At 38.1% G+C, this 18,157-nt stretch overlaps 2 protein-coding genes across 2 annotated transcripts; both read right to left on the bottom strand.

The window, feature by feature from the left end:
- Positions 1-1,396: 1,396 nt before the first annotated feature.
- On the bottom strand, positions 1,397-2,810 carry LOC146458043 (histone H3-like). Its single transcript, XM_085091273.1, has one exon. It carries the CDS (start codon positions 2,262-2,264, stop codon positions 1,854-1,856), a length of 411 nt encoding a protein of 136 aa, XP_084947399.1. The 5' UTR covers positions 2,265-2,810; the 3' UTR covers positions 1,397-1,853.
- A 164-nt stretch (positions 2,811-2,974) lies between these two features.
- Positions 2,975-15,431, bottom strand: LOC146458042 (disheveled-associated activator of morphogenesis 1-like). Its single transcript, XM_085091270.1, has 17 exons — positions 15,192-15,431; positions 13,077-13,131; positions 12,336-12,442; positions 11,686-11,757; positions 11,091-11,284; positions 10,323-10,401; positions 9,842-9,901; positions 9,169-9,293; positions 8,427-8,498; positions 7,702-7,791; positions 6,485-6,553; positions 5,938-6,009; positions 5,291-5,423; positions 4,849-4,901; positions 4,612-4,689; positions 3,844-4,002; positions 2,975-3,159 (listed from the first exon to the last, which is right to left on the bottom strand). Exons 1-17 carry the CDS (start codon positions 15,238-15,240, stop codon positions 3,136-3,138), a joined length of 1,491 nt encoding a protein of 496 aa, XP_084947396.1. The 5' UTR covers positions 15,241-15,431; the 3' UTR covers positions 2,975-3,135.
- Between the last annotated feature and the right edge of the window lie 2,726 nt (positions 15,432-18,157).

Here is an 18,157-nt window from a genome sequence, read left to right as displayed (position 1 = left end):
GGGTCGGGGCCGGGGTCGGGGCCGGGGTCGGGGTCGGGGTCGGGGTCGGGGTCGGGGTCTGGGTTATTTTTTTCTTTTTCTTTTTTTCTTTATTTTTTCCTTTCTTTTTTTTTTTTCTTTTTCTTTTTTTTTTTCTTTTTCTTTTTTTTCGTTCTTTTTTTTTTTTTTAACATCACAGGTCATTTGTGGGTCAAATAAGGATTAAACCAATACAAAAAAATTTAAGTCTCTTAAGCTTACTAGCTTAGGATGAACTAGAATGCGCATGAACTCATGAACACCCCCGCCGCCTTCCATGATCGTGCTCGTTTGTTACAGTCAATCCATGTCACGCGTGACTATTATTTCCGAGAATGAAATAAACGTGCGTTTGAATTCCTTTGTAAAGCTTGGCATTTGAATGGAAAGTAGAACATTTCTCTTGAAATCTTTCCGAAAAAGACAATTCATGAATTTTTCAGCAGCGATGTTTTATGAAAATTATTTGACATGGGATTTCCATACAAACACTGTTATTTCAAGCCTGTTTGCGGTTTGCCTACTCGTCAAAATGGCGTCGCAAACCGTGATAAGGCCTATTTACATGTCAGTTTTGACGTCGGCAATGAGATTTCAGAGTTCTCGTAGAAATTTCCCTAGTTTATTGACGGTATAAAGCTATGAATTTTTCTTTATATTACAGCACAAGTATTTCAAGAATAACAATTGTCTCTAAAGTATTTTGAATCTTTTTTTTTTTGTCAGTCAATGCGTCTTTTTCGGAAAGATTTCCACAGAAATGTTCTACATTCTACTCAAATGCCGAGCTTTACAAAGGAATTCGAACGCATGTTTATTTCATTCTCGGAAATAAACGAGCACGATCATGGAAGGCGGCGGGGGTGTTCATAGTAAGTTCATACACATTCTAGTTCACGAATTTGTTAGTTCAAGGAAATATATTGTCTCGTACCTTGTATTTTTTGCCTCATTTCGTTTCTTAGAAGAATAAAAGGTAGTCAATTCACGGAACCAAAGTCCGCCAGAATACGGAACTGTATCGAGTGTTGTCACCGATGACCTACCCTAAGCTAGTAAGCTTTAGAGACTTAACTTTTTTACTTTGGCTGTAATCCTTATTTGACCCACAAATGACCTGTGATGTTGAAAAAAAAAAAAGAAAGGAAAAAAATAAAGAAAAAAAAAAGAGAAAAAAAATGACCCCGACCCCGACCCCGACCCCGACCCCGACCCCGGCCCCGGCCCCGGCCCCGACCCCGCGTTTTACTGACACCCGTTTTTATCTGCCTTGAAATTTTCAAACTAGTTACCGACAAGGTTGAATAAAATATTCTTAATTGGCGCCTTAAAACTGCGAGACAGTTCGCATTGGTGAAAAACAAATCAACAAAACAACGAAATGAATTGGAGACTTGATAATTTTAATTAACTTGTGGTGTACGACTGAATACTAAAATTAACACCATCGGTCCTGCGATGTAAATGAACGTATAAACATACTAAGATTTTACAACTTCTTATATCTACAAATGACTTTCTTCAGTCGAGTCTTACAATTGAAAGTGTTTTAGTTCGTCAAATACGTAAACTGTTACATTGTCGTTCGTCTGTCAGGCGTCGATGTCAATAGCGTTTACAACTTCTTCACTTCTTATTTACAAATGATATTATTTTATCTCACAACTGTAAGTTCTTCGAATACTAAATATCTGTTCCGTCTCATCGTTCGTCAAGTCTCGGTGACGGTAAAACGTGTGGCGAAAAATAACATTCGTTAAGTCTAAAATTCAAATGTCTTGTCAAAAGAATAAGTCGAAATGATAAAATATACCAAGATTTCCTGTCCTGTTCATTTAAGCACGCTCTCCGCGGATTCTTCTGGCAAGTTGAATGTCTTTAGGCATAATGGTGACCCGCTTAGCGTGGATGGCACAGAGATTGGTGTCTTCAAACAGGCCCACGAGATAAGCCTCGGCAGCTTCTTGTAGAGCTAACACAGCCGAGCTTTGAAAACGCAAGTCCGTCTTGAAATCTTGGGCTATCTCGCGAATTAGACGCTGGAAGGGCAGCTTACGGATCAACAGCTCTGTCGACTTTTGGTAGCGGCGAATTTCTCTCAGGGCGACAGTTCCTGGTCTGTAGCGATGAGGCTTCTTCACTCCGCCAGTTGCTGGTGCGCTTTTTCGCGCTGCTTTGGTTGCGAGCTGCTTTCGGGGAGCTTTTCCACCGGTTGATTTACGAGCGGTCTGCTTGGTACGAGCCATGTCTTAATGTCTAGCAGCGTTTTTGTCTGTCACAACAGCTTCTCTCGTCTTGAACAGGTCTTCTTGGCAATGTGACTTGTTGAATTTGGCTTGGCTTTATATTTCCTGTACGACACGTGTGCATTATGCAAGAAAAGCTGTCACGTCTGCACGGAGTATTACAATCGCATCTGCTCATTGGCTGTTGCTCTAGCAACTGAAATGCTTGTCACACACAGATGTTTGTGTGGCAGAGAAAGAATACTTATCGTCCGCAAGTTAACCAATCGCTACTACGAATATTTTGGTGGGAGAGTTAATTAGCACCAGTGTGACTTGAATTACTGCGTGAGTCCCGCCATTTGAACGGCGCAAACAACCTGGAAACCAGCTCTCATTGGTTAGTCTCTAGTTGTTTGTCTTTAATGTGCAGGGTGACAAATGTTTTTCGCATTTATGTGTGCTGTATAGCACTTTCCTGTTGCTTCCTTTGTTTTTCCTATAGCTCGATGAAAATGTGATGAAAAAATATATTGCTCCAACAACTGTTGACGATAAATTTTCAACCTGCATTTTTCTTCAACTTTTGTGAGTTTTGTACCTTATAAGAGTTTTCGCGCTTGCTGTGGTACACTGACTTAGAACGAGCACCAAGGCAGTCATTTTTCCGTCTCCGATAGAACAACACTATACACACATAAATTATCGGTTGAATGTTCATATTTTTATTGAACTCGGGTGACAGATTGCATTGTGTGTAGAGCTTTTGGGTATAATATAAGATAACACCAAAAAACAGCTCTGTTAAAAATACAGAGAAATTATTATTTCTCTTCATTGTGGTTATTGTTTGAAAACCGTCCAAACCATTGCCATTGCCGGTTCTGCTCCTTTATTTGTATGTCTTCAAAGCATCCTGCAAAACAAGCGAAACAGTAAATTGGTGTAATTTAAATAAGAGGAAGGAATTAACCGACATTGAGCACCTCAACCCGAATTTCACATGCAATTCTAAGGAATCTTCATCAGTATAAATAAAATAAAATTTTCATGTGATACTTGTTCTTTTTCTTTGACGGTGATGGTGATGATGATGATGATGATGATGATGATGATGATGATGATGATATTTTTTGTTAACGTGTGAACACGGCAAATGACTCAAAGAATATTTTGACATCCCAACTCAACAACTTTGTTATGTGAGCGATTTCACTTGTGATTCCCATTTAGTATTTCGCGCCAAATTTCTCAACCAATGGGAAGCTAAACCAAAACCAAAACCAATCGTGACTTGTTCGCACGCCTTTTCCTGCGCTTGGCGCCGATTACGACTTCTGCTTAGTTCACTGCACTGTTTGCATCTGTTGTGATTGGTAAGAGGTTATTACTTTGGTTTTCGTTTTATGACACTGAATTGGAAACCAGTCTGAATAGAAGCTATGTAATAAACCCAATGCCACAAGAACTGCAACTCTTGCCAACAGTTTTTTCTTTCTAAAATGTAATGTAAGTCGTAAGGTAATGAGAATAATCCAAGAATTGTGCACTATTACTTGGGGTTGGATTTCGACTTGGTTATCTCAAATTTTTTACTTACCTCAAATTGTCGCAACAGCGTGGAAAATATTCCAAATAATTCCTCTGGTTTGATCAATTCTTCGCCGAAGTACTGAACTAATAGGTGAAATTTTCTTTTCACGGTTTTCCTCAGCGCCAACACATCATTAAGCTCTTCTTTGGCGGTAACGGCAAACAGCTGAAAGCGTTGTTAAAGACGTTTTTCCCATCAATTATTTTACTTTAAAGAAAAAGCGTTCAATTTACATGAACTAATTTGCTTTGTATCCCCTTGTCAGCTGTCCTGGGGTCGGCTAGAGTTCATTGACTTTAATGTTACCATGTCGACCTATTTTTTGACAGGCAGATTTTTCAGAAAATGGAAAAGCACTTTCTAAAATGAAGAAAGATTACTTTTCGTACCGTAAGGTTTGTTTTTAGCTCATATTAATGTTCTTAATTGTATTTGATTACCTCGTTCAAATTTTTACACTTTTTGTGAAGGTTTCGGGAAATCCAGAAATCCAATACGGCCGCCATATGGTAATCATGATGTAATAAGTACGTCACATTACGTCATCACCTCTTGTTATTGACCTCAAAGGAAACATCTTTGGACCTACTATTTATCCTCCAAGTGTCACTATCATAGCTTTAGCCTGGTCTACTTAGTGTTAAAACTGAGATTAATAACGACACACCTGCCCTTGCCTCGTATTAATCTTTCCTGAATGGTTTCTGAATGTTAATACAATTTAGATGCAATTTCTGAATAACAAATATTCAATAAAGGCTCTGTAAAGGATACTTCAATGCTTGAACGGAAAGCATCTTCTTCTTCTCTTACACATTCGCTATTTATTTTCTCAACATCTTGTTCAAGGATCTATCAAAGAAATGAATAAAAATGTAAACCTATTCTCACAGCCAAGGCTGCGGCTCGTAAGTATCAGGAGTCTCGTTCTCCCACGTCTCCTCATGTTTTGAAAACACGAAAAATGTTACTTTCTATTTCGTAAAGTTAAAATCTTTCCGACTTTCTCACCTCAATTTCCGAAGTTAGCTGGCCTATCTCTTTGTCCACTGTCTTGAGTGGAACTGAAATTAGACGAGAATAATCACGTTCAAAACCTCAGTGAAACCGGCGATGTGGAGGAGGAAAGAAAGGAATAAACGTTACTGCGTGAGGCAACAAATCCTTACATTGTTATTTGAAATTTTTTCTGTACAATATGTGTTAAAATCAACGTTCAACTTTGACATCAGTAAAAACAAACTGAGTAATTAAGTGTAAATTTATTACAATTATAGCAATGTAAAGAAAAGTGTCGTAATAGATTATAGAAACGTAAAGCACAGAGAATTCTATTGAAAACCAGGAAATTTTAACAGTTTTGTTGCAGAAAGTATGCCTAGCAAAGCGATGTTTTCATGCATGAAAATATCACGTGCTATAAACCTAAGTCTCCAATAAAAGCTCTCATTACCTCGTGACGCCTGTTGCACGTGTCTAAGATCATCATCTAGAGCTGCAATGTGCGGACATTTGTTGATGATGACTCTTGTTAGGTAATCCAGAACTGAGGTGGTCTTATTTACAGACGATTTGTAGTCCATCAGCTGGGAAAAGTACGCATGCGTGAGAAACCAATACTCGAAACAGCCATTTTCGACCCTAGAGACCGCACAATGCTGATACAGAGCCAACGATTCGTTTGTTCAGAGGTTATAAAACTATTGCAAAACCGCTGAGCTTTGAGGACTCTTATTAGCAACAATCAGTTTGCAGTTGTTTGGTTATTTTCTTAGGTAAAATTTGTGGGTGAGTTTGCTACGTTTCTCATGTGAAATCAACCTCGTTACGTTCCCAGCCTAGGGCTTTTCCCTTGTAAATTGGGAGGGACTGAAAAAGATCTTGGCATTGGCTGGTCACGTGCCCTACAAACACCCGAAAATCTAGCTATTACCAGATTATGCATAATTTCTGACATTGACTCGCGTTTCCCGTTAGGTCGCAAATTGTTCGTGATAACGGCGTCTAAAAAATTGTTCTTTCGGCTTGGAGTAGCCCTCATGCAGTAAATTTCCTATGGAAAGTAAGGTAATAAATGTGAACCGAGTCTTCCTTGCTTACCTTAGTTACAAATGTTATCTTAAAAGCACAAGCGTCGCTTCCATTCATAATGTTTCCCATTGTTAAAAGCAGCTGCAAAACAAAAATATCTGCCTATTTACTGAATAAGTTTAAAAGTAACTGATTCTGTTGATATTACCCACCAAATTCAACTCCGCATCATAAAATTCGCAAGATAAGCCCTCTTGGTTACAAAAAGTACACAGGTGTATAAAAAAGCTATACTAAGGCTATTAAAAAGGTTTCTCTAAAATTTACCATAATCTGATTTTCCTTGAAACTTCGTTGCTGCTTCCTCTTAGGTAATGGCCTTACAACTTATAACGAGCAAACTATAAGTATCAACAAGCCATAGACGCCCTGCTATCTTTAAAATACTTTTTGTTCTACCAATATTGTCAGCATTTCGCCTATTTCTTTAAGGCTTGGCGTTATTAACTGTGGAAGAGAATTTTTGTTGTTTTTATTGTATGTGTTTGTTTGCCGGTTTCTTTTTGTTGTTGTTGTTGTTTTCAATTTTTTCTTTTAAGTTTATTGACTCATTTACCTCAATAAATGTTGTGAGTTTTTCACTGGAAATGAGCTCCTGACAGGCTGTTATTACTGTTTCAAGATGCTGAAATAAGAAACAGATTTAATTCTATTAAAGTTGAACGTCAAACTAGCTTTACAACAAAGTTTAACAGGGCCCAAGTGTACGTGGAAGATCCATGGTGCGCACTGAAACATCGGATATTAAGAAAAGAAACGAAGAACACTGAATTAGTTCTAGATTATGGATGATGGACGGTGGAAGAGTACAGATTATGTAGATCATGATCAGAAGGGCCCAACAGTCAATTAAAGCAGCAATTGACAAGCATTCCACGGGTGCGCGTTGGATACGAGATGATGGACAGCCAACGAGGCGCGTAGCGCAGAGTTGGGTAAAATCATCTCGTTATCAAACAAGTTCGAGTTGGATAACTGACCTGCTGACTGGTTGGTCAGCTAATCGTTTTAGGAACTGATTGGCCGGCGGATGGACTGAATGATCGCCTGTCTGGCTGAATGACAGACTGACTGGCTGGTCATCTGAACATCCCACTGACTTATAGACTAGCTGACTGACTAACAGACAACGGCGAAATATCGCTAAAACTTGCTGATTTAGTGATATTTTCATTTCTCGCTGATGCGTTCAGTTACCATGTTTGTGGGGAATGGTGTGATAGCTCACAAACCATGGCTGCTCAACCGGGCCAATCAAAACCGTTACTCTTGAATTACATTATCCAATAATGCAGTTTTATAATTCCAATTAATAAAGGGCATCATTAATATGTTCAGGCATTAGTTATCTTTATCGATTCATCCAGCAGTTGTTTTCCTCGCAACTGGTTTCTAGAGAAGCGTCAACGCCACAGTAGAACCAGGGCAACATCTATCCGCCCTGGTAGAACTGCACCCTTCAAAATCTCTGTTTTCACTGGACGCTGATGGCCTGCAGCTGTATTGTTTTTTATGCTGGGAGAATAGTTCTGTTGTTCGTTCCTTTATCCTCCCGACCAACCATGTGAGACGTTGCAAATGGCGCGGGTCGCTCCTAACCCCACCCTGAGAGTGTGTCTTCTGCCTCGACTCCAGTCGTTAGACACGGAGTCAATAAATTGGGTCAATAAATGAGTGGATGTGCCTATGGTTATTTGCTTATTGCTAAACGTTATTGTGTTCACCTCTTTGCTTGCTTACTCGTTTGTTCTCTTTTATATTATTGGGTCTTACTGGTTTTATTTGGGAGATCCTTTCTTGAAGCTGATCTTTCAGTAACACTGTTCGAAGTCTTTCTTTATACGAAGGAACAGAAGCTGCAATCTGCCAAAATTTCAGAAATACAATACACTTCTTAAGTGACGTCTTAAGTAATACTTATATCGTACACACTAAGTTTATTTTCTCAGCTGCTAGATAAATTTAAAATAATTAGTTTTATCCCCTCTAAATTTTCGTTTTTAAATCTTATTCTCCCAGCTGCAATTTACCACCTGTCTCATTCAGAACTAATCCCCTATAATGCTAATTAAATTTTAGTACAGTGTCACGAATATCTCCCATGATACGGTCTAGACTGTGAAGTCAAGTATGAGGAAACTGACGAGAAAATCATTCATTCTATAGTGGTCAGTAATCATTGGCAGACGGTTCACTGTGTCAGTGGACCTGTACCCTTAATTGAAAAGCTCCATTTTCACTGCACCCTTATAACCCGCAGCTGCATTGCTTTTTAGAGCTGGGAGCATTGTTCTGTTGTTCGTTCTTTTGTCCTCTCGACCAACCACGTAACATGATGCAAACAGTGCTGGTCGTTCCCATTGTGTCCAATCCCTGTAAATTATGCTCTGTCTGTTTGCTTGTTGACTCGGCTACGGAGTAATATCCCCTAAAACCCCCAAGGGAAGTATACAAAATTTTTGATCCGTAATATGAAAGTAATATGAAAGCTCCATTACCTCCAGATAGAAGCGCTCGGCAGGTTCCAGTAAAGACTCGTCTTCTCTTTCTTGTTTTCTGATAGATATTGCCTGTTCAGCCAAAGTTACAGATGGGATAACGAATCAGTAATTTTAATACTTCATCTGAACAAACGAGTTTTTATCAAATCAGCTAACACAACACACAACATTTCCAAAGCAGAACGATAAAAAGGTATTATTAATGCTGGACGTAAGCCTTGCGCAATAATGATGATGATAATGATAGTAGTCGAGACGAACGGGCAATAGATGTTGTCCGTTTTACAAAACATTTGCTGGGAAAGTAGGACAGGACGTCAGCTTATATAGGCGCCCGGGGCACCCGGGGTCTGAACGTTTTCATGCCTGGATTCATAATTGCAAATATTAATCTTGATATTTTGACATTTTATGAAAATGTGTGGTATCCTTAAGCATTGTCATGATACCTGATCTTTCTTAATTAAAAAGATGCTATACATTATCCATGCCAATCAATAAGCAATATTCATCGTAAATTACAAATGTAGGCCTCCGTTCCTATTTAGCCGAATGGGCACTCGCCTACTCAAAACGTTCAGGTAAACTCAGTTGTCTGGGCTCGTAGATAGTGCAACACCCCTCATTACAATTAAGTATACTATCATAAATATAGGAGTAAACTAAACCGTCAATGAACGCGTTCTGTTAAAGGTGCTCGGCTCTCCTATCATTAGTCTCTCGGTGTTACCATAGTTACCTCTCGTTCATCGGGTGCAAATGCCAGCAGTTGTCTGAGGACGTCAGAGGTCAAATCAGAATTCCCGGATATAAGGCATTTCGTTACTTCTTCTGTTTTCAGCTTGTGGTGAGTCATCACTATTGCTAAATGAGATTATGGCGACAAAAAAACCAAACGTTATAAAAAAAGGACCATAGAATCACACTTGAATAGTTATTGCGATCACCTTTATTGTGGTTATCGCAAGAAATTGTGATCGTGATCACTTTCTCTGGTATTTAGTTAAGGATAAAGCCTCGTTTCGCTACTGCGCATAAGTTCTGCCCAGCTACGGCCTACTAAAAGGTATTTTTGCGCGGCTTGCGACTGTTCCGAAAAAGTAGATCTTAACAAGGGCTGTTGGAATTGAAAAGGAAAATTAGGGGTAACCACGCATTCCCAAAGATAACCAAGCTTCAATTTTGAGAAAAATGCCATACAATGTTTAAAAATATCTTAGTTTTTTTCGTTTTCGATGGTCACAAACTGGGGGAAATGCTTCTGTGTTAGGAGGCACTGCACTTAACTGATAAGTTACATATAGTTATTTAATAATCTGCTCAACCTGTAATCAAGCGAATCTTATTTGTGCAAAAGATAATTCAGTTGATACCTACAAACTACAAAACACTCATATCCTCAAAATACTTACAGATGTTGAAGATCTTTTTCTCGTTCATAGCATTTTCTCGTTTGGTTTTCTTTAATGATCCTGTGGAGTAAACATGACGAGTAACCTATTACTGATATAATCGGATATGTCACAGGTATCAAACTGAGAAATGCTGATATCACAGTTGATCAATTTGAGTTTGAATAATAGAATTGAAACCAGTCTACGCCTCTTCAACCCCCATACGTCAAAAAGCCTTCTTAAGATTTCTTCCTTTTAATCTGTGGGAGGGGGAGGGGAGAATAATTTATCAAGTTATCAACTGAGACGAAATAACCTAGAATTGGAGCGACCTGCACCCCGTCCGTTTGCGACGTCTTAAATGGTTGGTCGAGAAGACGAAAGAAGGAAGAACAGCCCTAAAAAAAAAATAAACAATGCAGCTGCAGGTTATCAGGGTCCAGTGAAAATAGAGCTTTAGAAAAATGTAAGTCTGCTATAATTAGCTTAGCTTATATACCTTGAGATGGCATGATCGAAAATTCCCGTATGATGTCTTCAGACTCAAAAATGCCCTCTAAAGGCAAATGTTTCCTAACCTGAGAACGTTTGAAAAAGAAAACAGAACAAGTAATTTGCGTTTAAAGCAATGTCATTACGGGCCAACTAAGCCCGCATCGTACTGTTTAAATTGACGTTTCCTTCTAACTTGACTGCACGTGCTTTGTTATTAAAATTACTATCTCCTCATAGAAAGCGAAGGGGAAAGTAGGAGTTTTTTTTTTTTGGAGTGAGTAGAATTTGTTGACAGCGTCTTTAATACTCCTGCGTGCTGTATCCTCTGTCAGTTTGGTTTTAAGCAGGTTTCTTACACCGGCAGCAAATTAACCGATACTGCATGCTTATATGGCAGATGTTTTAGTTAAAATCACCAAACGTAACCCAAAATATAATCACCGTATACAATTTTATTTTCAAAGCATTACTGCAATGACATCACTGACGTTAATCACTGAACTGCAACTAGCGCAATAGACCAAAGAGTATAAGCGTTGAACAATTAACGTCCGGTGACAAACACTCGCTGCCTAGTGTGGGAAATGCATTTACGTCAATCTAAGTTAGTTTAGTTTTCAACCAAAAAAGATTGAAAGGTTTCTGGATATTTTAAACGTCATATAATTTGAACCGATTACAAAACTTAAAAGCAAACATACAGAAACAACAACAACAGCCAAAAAACCCAAACAAAAAACATTAAACTAAATCGGGTTCCTGTTGTACTGACCTTTTTCCAAATTGTGTCCCGGTTTAGCAGGTCTGGGCTGAGTGTTTCCCAGGACAATTTTCTGCAATCTAATCTGTGTCTTCTGTGTCCGTTAACAGTGTTTGGGGGTGGAGGGGGTGGGGAGAAAGGTGGGGGTGGGGGAGGAGGAGGGGCCGGTGGGACAACTGTTAAATAAGGTGGTTGTTGTCCAAATTCTGCAATTCGTAAATAAAAAATGCCTAAGAAATAAAGTTAATTCTTCTTTCAGGAATACTCGTACTCGCTTGGGACAATTCTTTTCTGCAGACATGCAAATTAGAAGAACGAAGCCCTTGTGATAAGAGCGAAAACTTCAGAACGTTTTTAATTTTAATTTGCTTGTCTCTGTAGAGGTGAATTGCCACAAACGAATATGTAAAAAAGTCATATTAGGATTATTGCCTTATCAGGAGGATTTATCTTCAGTATGTTTATTCAGAAGCAAAGAGGATGAATGTCAATCAATTGCAAATCGATTCCAGTTACTTCCTCATACCTAAACTCATAATCTGCCCGTCTCTAATAACGACAAATCAGTTATAGTTTAGTTTTCGGTTTATTTTCGTTTTATACATACCTTGATGCCTGATTGGAATCCATTTATGAAGTTCTTCTGAGCATACAAAGGAGGCAATAAGAACAGCGAAACCTGTAACGACAAAACAAATAAAATACAGTTCGTTTGGTCACATGAAATTCAGTGTTAGTCCTTAAAAGTATGTTATTGGTGTAAGTATCCGCTTACACCCGGAAAAAAGGAGAGAAGGTTAAAGGTCGGATGTGAACGAACGTCGATTCACCGACTTTATTTTATTTTTTATTTATTGATTGATTTGCTAGTGCCAACATTTCCAACAATATATATTTTACATAAAGATATGCAAGAAACACAGCTCTACTCAATTCAAGAAATTAACCAAAAAAGTACATAGATCTTGAGGTAAAAAAAAAAAAAATGGCGCGTAGCCAAAAAGAAACTATAGAGCCTGTAAATTAAGTCTGCCTCATCATTCCCCTGACATTATAGGTTGAAGCATGGCTATAGCGCGCGATATCAGTATTAAGCTCGTTGAATGATAAGGAAATGATCGCTTGATACAAAGTGTAGGCATTAAATAAATGATCACAGGAACACTGCTTGATGGGTATAACTTTCATAGCTGAGACCTTTTCTGGGGAGACAGAACAATGAAAAGGAAAAAAAAAAAAACGAAAACCATGACTTACCAGGAAAGACCCAAATGTTGACAGCAAAGGTGATATCCTTTTTGGTGAAAAAAGTAGCAGAAAACAGAAGAACCACAAGAGTAAAAGTCAGGGTTAATTTCCAGTTGCTAATAAGAAAGATGGCACGAATGGTTAGAAGAGAGAAATTAATGCAAAATTAACATATGATATTTTGTACTTTTGTATTTCCTTACAAATTTCGTTGTTCTTGTTGGCCTTAAGGCTATTCCTCTCCTAGTTATTACAGCTCATCTTAAGCACCTGTAACGATTATTTTGACCCATCTAATGAATTTTTGTATATGTTGATTTGTTGCATGTCTGTTTGATTATTGTTTTTAAGGTATTAGCGAAAGCTATCCAGAAGTGATAATCTAAGAACAAAGAACGATAATTGGAGGTGTAATAACTACGATCGAGGTTACAAAATTTGATTTCGTTAAAAGCAGTTGAAAATGGGAATGAGGTTTTATTTTTTGTCTATGTCATCAGTTCCCTGATTTGAGTACAGAAAATTTGACTGAATTCCTCAGCTTGTATACCTTTATTGAGAGACAAAATATGTTTTTCACAATCGTCTCAGCCAGTTTGAAAAACTGCTAAATTAAGCAATTATTTCTGGGTCTCCTCAGTCAGAGCTATGCTCTTATTACGCTCAGTTCTCAGGCTTAAATAGCCTAAGTGTCACCCTTTTGTCATATATGAACGGAATCAGGAAAGTAATGTTTATTTAAATAAATACCACTTGAAAAATTCAGTAATGATATTGATGAAATGCCAGTGATCCGGTCTCACATCTGAAAATGGAAAATAAATTTGTAAAAACATTACAAAAACACACACATTATACAAATAATTATAGGGAGATTGGAATCATCCTGAGCCCACAAATTGCAGGCGGCATTCGCTTTAAATATTCCTAAATTATCAGTAAGAATAATTACTGGTCAACGAATGATACATACGATATCCGTCTGCATCCTTTATCGCGATTTTGTTCTCCTTCTATATAGGATATCCATGCGCCGCTCTCCTCCCCTTCCCTCCCCTCCCCTCCTCCCACCCTCACTCCTTGGCCCGCAACCATTACGAGCCTAAGTAAACCCTTTCCGTCTCCTTAAATAGAAGTTTCTGTCAAGTTTGTAAACGAATGCTATGGACTTATGTATCGAGAAACCACGATATCTTACTTTAATTTTACGTTACTCCGTTAGATAACAGCGCGCCAAATGTTCAATGGAAAGGAATAAAACAATGATACAATACGATACGATAACTTTATTTAGACACGGTAATTACATCAGCTTATAAATTAATCATTATCAACTAATTGTCCATCTACCTAACTACAATTATGAAAGAAAAAAATTAAAACAACAAAGACTGCTTTTCCAAGAGGCCGTGTTTAAAATCTCACTTAAAATTTATTTAAAACTGTGGCGACTCAGTTAAGTCTTAAAATCATTCAAAGAAGTCAACTGCTGTAATATAAATTCTAAGGGTGAACTGTTCCACAACTGAGCTCCAAAATATGAGAAACTTCTCTTTAGATAATCAGTGCGGGGTTGTGGAAGAGTTAGTGTGTTTTCAGTATTCCTTAAATGATAAGAATTCACATTAATTAGGTAAAACAAAACATGGTCTAAAATATTCTGGTGTCATCCCGTGTAAGGTTTTATACATCATAATAGATTTCTTGTCTAATCTTTGATGACAGAGGGCAACGAAATCGGGAAACAAAATCGAAAAAAAAGATACGAATCGACAGACTACTGAAAAAGGCTTACCTGACTTTTAGAATAAAACTTAATAACTCAGGGGCTTCAGTTCTGCGCGCAAAATGTATTTACCTAAGTTACTTGATAAATACTCTTTTGTTTTGAGTAATTATTTTCTGTGAGCTGCCTTTCGATGTCTTTAACATGTATGTAAAGTTTTATAAACTGATTGCATTACTCCTTACAAATCTCGAGACCAACTTTTCAATGGAATCCGGCTTCCACAAAATTGCTAAGATTTGTAAGTTGTTTTTGTGCAGGGTAAATGACAAGTTGACAACACTTGAATCAAATTGGAATCTAGGGATTAAGCTCGAGTCTTAATTGAATAAATGTTTGGATTCATTTAACAAAAAAAAGTTAAGTTAACTGAGCCATTGATAGTTTGTTGTCGCCGTTTTTGAGACAAAATGAAAAACACTTCATCAACTATGCATGTCATGGTGGCAACAGTGTTAAAGTTAACAATATACCTGGATAATTAAAGTTCAGCTCTTGGACTGAAGTAACTAATAAAATATTCTGACTGTCAATTATGTATCTATTTTATTTAAACTAGACCTGATATCTAGGAGAAAATTATTTTAGCTTTCAATTATCCAGCCAATCAGTTCCTTTAATGCGGTTTCTTTGTACCGAAATTAATAAAAAAAAATTTTTCCAGATGCATTTACTCTGGATTAGTTAGGAATCGTCCTGCACCATATCACACCACACGAATAAATTCAATGCAACTTTAAGACTTTCCATTTTCTCTGAGTTAATTGTCTTTTTGTTGTAAGGATCACTTTCAAGACAAAGCGCACAGATTTGCACCTTCTTTCAAATTAGCTTTCAACTGGCGCCGCGGCCACACATATTTTTAGAAGTAAATGTACAAGTCCGGTCTAAAGTGAGTACTTTGCTGCATGGTTTTATAGCTTGGTAACATCGTCCTTAAATCACTCAGAGTCTGTAGCATAGGGATCGATAAAGACACTCACTGAACCACCAAAAAAACGTTCTCGGTTCGGAATGAGGGAAAACTTGATAAGCACTTACAGTAAAACTAAATTAGCTCAAAGAGTTCTGCCACATACCTCCTTCTTTTGTTGATTCACTATCCTTTTCCACCGATTTTCTAATCATGCCAAGAAACGTCTTCGAGCTTTTTATGCATGCTTGCAAAACCGCGAGATTTCTATGAATACTACCGCGGGGCTTTCATTTAATTCTGTCCCTTTTTGTAAGAACTTTGTATGATGCAGATGTTATTGTTTACATTGCCCAAGTTATTACTGCATGCAGTTCTAAGCTGTGTTTGTGACGTTTATGATTGTTGCGTCACTGATTGCTTGACGCGCGAGTGATTCTCGCGAGCTTCCTTGTTATCCGCGCGCCCACCAGTCCCGTCCGCAGATCGCGCGCGCGTTTTGGCCGGGTCAGCTGACCGAAAGGATTGCAGCCTCTAGGGTTCGCTCTGTCAAAGGGCTAATGCTCGAAACCTGAGCACTCGAATCTCTTTACGGTGGCCAATTCTTTAGTTATCAACTCTGTTGGTAAACCAAACATTCATTTCGACTCCCCATCGACGCAGCAACACAGTTTCTTTAGAAACTAACCCCCTTATCGGTCCTTATTCTCTTGGAACGAAATTGCGCGCGCAGAAGAAACGCGAGTAATGCACATCATAATAGGCTGGGTTTTTTTGGTCCAGGGAAACTACATGTACAAACGACCTCGTATGGCACGCTGAGTCGAGAAGTCGCAAATTGCATTTTCCTCCCAGCTTTGGTGTGGTGGAGGAATACGGAATAGCCGATCAATTTTTGTTCGTTATTTACAGTATTTCTAACGCACGATCATCAACGTTTGATTGTTTAACGAAAAAATTTTTATCAGATTTTTAGATAACAGAAGTTTACGCCTGGGTAATTTTCCCGGGGGGGGGGGGGTACTCCCCTATATAAGGTATATAGGTATGTGCCGCCCCAAAGGGTATGGTTTTTGAGCCGTTTTGGTCTGAAAACGGGTAAAGATTTTGACAATTACCGTCTGAAATCGGGTCGGGTTCTTGGATCGGGGAACATTTACGAAAGCTTACAAACATATTTTTCTTCTCAGTACGTAACTGGAACGACTAACTGATAGCGAGAAAAAGAAATAGATAAACTATGTCATTCCAGCTTACTTTTACTCCTTGCGTCAACTTCCGTTCGGCACTGATGCATAATTATCAGGTCTGAAAACGGGTATGAATTTTAGAGGTCAGGTCTGAAAATGGGTGTGGAAAATGGCATGTTTAGGTCTGAAATAGGGTCGGGATTTGAAGACCCGGGCGGCACACCCCCACCAAGAATTCCGAGGAGTACCCCCTCCCCCCGGGGTTGTTTTAGTTTTAACTGTGTGTCCGAACCAGATACGCCAGTAATTTTGTCTGCACTGGAATTATAAAGGTGTTCACGTCAAAAAACGGCCGCCGCAGCATCTCTCAGAATCTGAGATCATGAGAGGCTTATGTCAGTCATAAAATGTCTTAGGTCTTCAGTCTATTCCATTTGATTCCGAACTGTATTCGGTTCTTTAAACTGGTCTCCCTAATGAACGTTTGACTAAATATGCATACGCTATAAGAATAGTGATAAGTGGCGTCTGGACGGCAACAAGACTCAATCGGCTTAAACATCCATTACTGGAGTCACAAAAGAGAGGAGTTCACTCCGTTTTCACATTGCTAATATTTCTATTTTCCTATCCCAGTGTTTTCCACTCGAAGACTCAGAAGTCTGGCCAATCTTCCTTTGACTGGCAAAATATTATTTCTTCTCATATTGCTTGTTTTCGAAGTTGACGCTTTCTCTGTGTTCACAACCGGTTATCCATTTTAATGGGGTATATGAATGAGAGTTTTTGTGTATTCGGTGTGCCTAAGCTGCAGCAGATTAACGGCTATTATACCTGACAGATTACTTAAACAATGCAATGCTACACGCCCTTTTTTGTGACAGACATTTCCTTATTACTCCCTTAGGAGACTAAACGGGAAATAACGAATAAAAATAGTTGTTAAATGTTATGAAGGAAAACGACAGAGCCAATACAAGAAGAATTAGGCCGGAACATAATTTTATAAAAACAGAGAACTGACTAATCACACTCTCTTTTTATAAGAACGTCGAATTATGGAATTGAGGCTGAACGTTCTTATTACTATTCTTCTTCTTCTTCTTCTTCTTCTTCTTCTTCTTCTTCTTCTTCTTCTTCTTCTTCTTCTTCTTCTTCTTCTTCTTCTTCTTATTATTATTATTATTATTTGAGCCTGATATTCTTAAGTCACCTATTATAGTATTTCAATAAATCTATGCGGACGCGACCAAGACACCTATCAAAATGAACTATGACTGAATATAGATTGAAATTTTACATGTATTATTTTATCCGTATTTATAATATTCATTTTAAAAATATTTGATCAACTTTGGTTACTTATAGAAAACGTCCTTATGAAAGAAAAAGTGTGTGATTTGATTCACTAACTAACTAACTAACTAACTAACTAACTAACTAACTAACTAACTAACTAACTAACTGACTGACTGACTGACTAACTGACTGACTGACTGACTGACTGACTGACTGTCTGACTGACTGACTCACTGACTAACTAACTAACTAACTAACTAACTGACTAACTAACTAACTAACTAACTAACTGACTGACTAACTAACTAACTAACTGACTGACTGATTGACTGGTAACTCACTGACTAAATAACTGATTAATTAGCTTTTAAGCAGACAAATAAGTAAATAAAAAAGTGAAAAAATAAATTTTACGGGATGTAAGGTCCAGCAAGATGGCAAAACAAAAAAATTAACCGGACGTTTTCATGTCACAGACAAACGCAAGCTAACGCAACAAAGGAGCGGGTGTGTGTGACCAAACTGTTCATATGATGCCTTTCTTTCTTTCTTTTGAGTCTGTGACGAGGGATGTACTTCCTTCTGAGTCTGTTGAGTATTCAATGGACCCACTGATTGTGCAAATTGCACAGATTGTTTATTG

Source organism: Pavona decussata, unplaced genomic scaffold (genome assembly GCF_977016875.1).
Source record: "Pavona decussata unplaced genomic scaffold, jaPavDecu1.1 SCAFFOLD_234, whole genome shotgun sequence".
Lineage (NCBI taxonomy): Eukaryota > Metazoa > Cnidaria > Anthozoa > Scleractinia > Agariciidae > Pavona > Pavona decussata.
Note: the sequence above shows the minus strand (reverse complement) of the source record. Positions and strands in the feature narration are given on the sequence as shown.

Bases quoted from the DNA above. Each gene is read 5' to 3' on its own strand.
- LOC146458043 (XM_085091273.1), bottom strand. From the start codon at position 2,264: ATGGCTCGTACCAAGCAGACCGCTCGTAAATCAACCGGTGGAAAAGCT.
- LOC146458042 (XM_085091270.1), bottom strand. From the start codon at position 15,240: ATGATTAGAAAATCGGTGGAAAAGGATAGTGAATCAACAAAAGAAGGA. The intron at 5,424-5,937 runs GTAAGCAAGGAA...TACTTTTCCCAG, and splicing joins AGATAACATTTGTAACTAAG to CTGATGGACTACAAATCGTC. The intron at 4,902-5,290 runs GTAATGAGAGCT...GTCTAATTTCAG, and splicing joins CGTGCAACAGGCGTCACGAG to TTCCACTCAAGACAGTGGAC.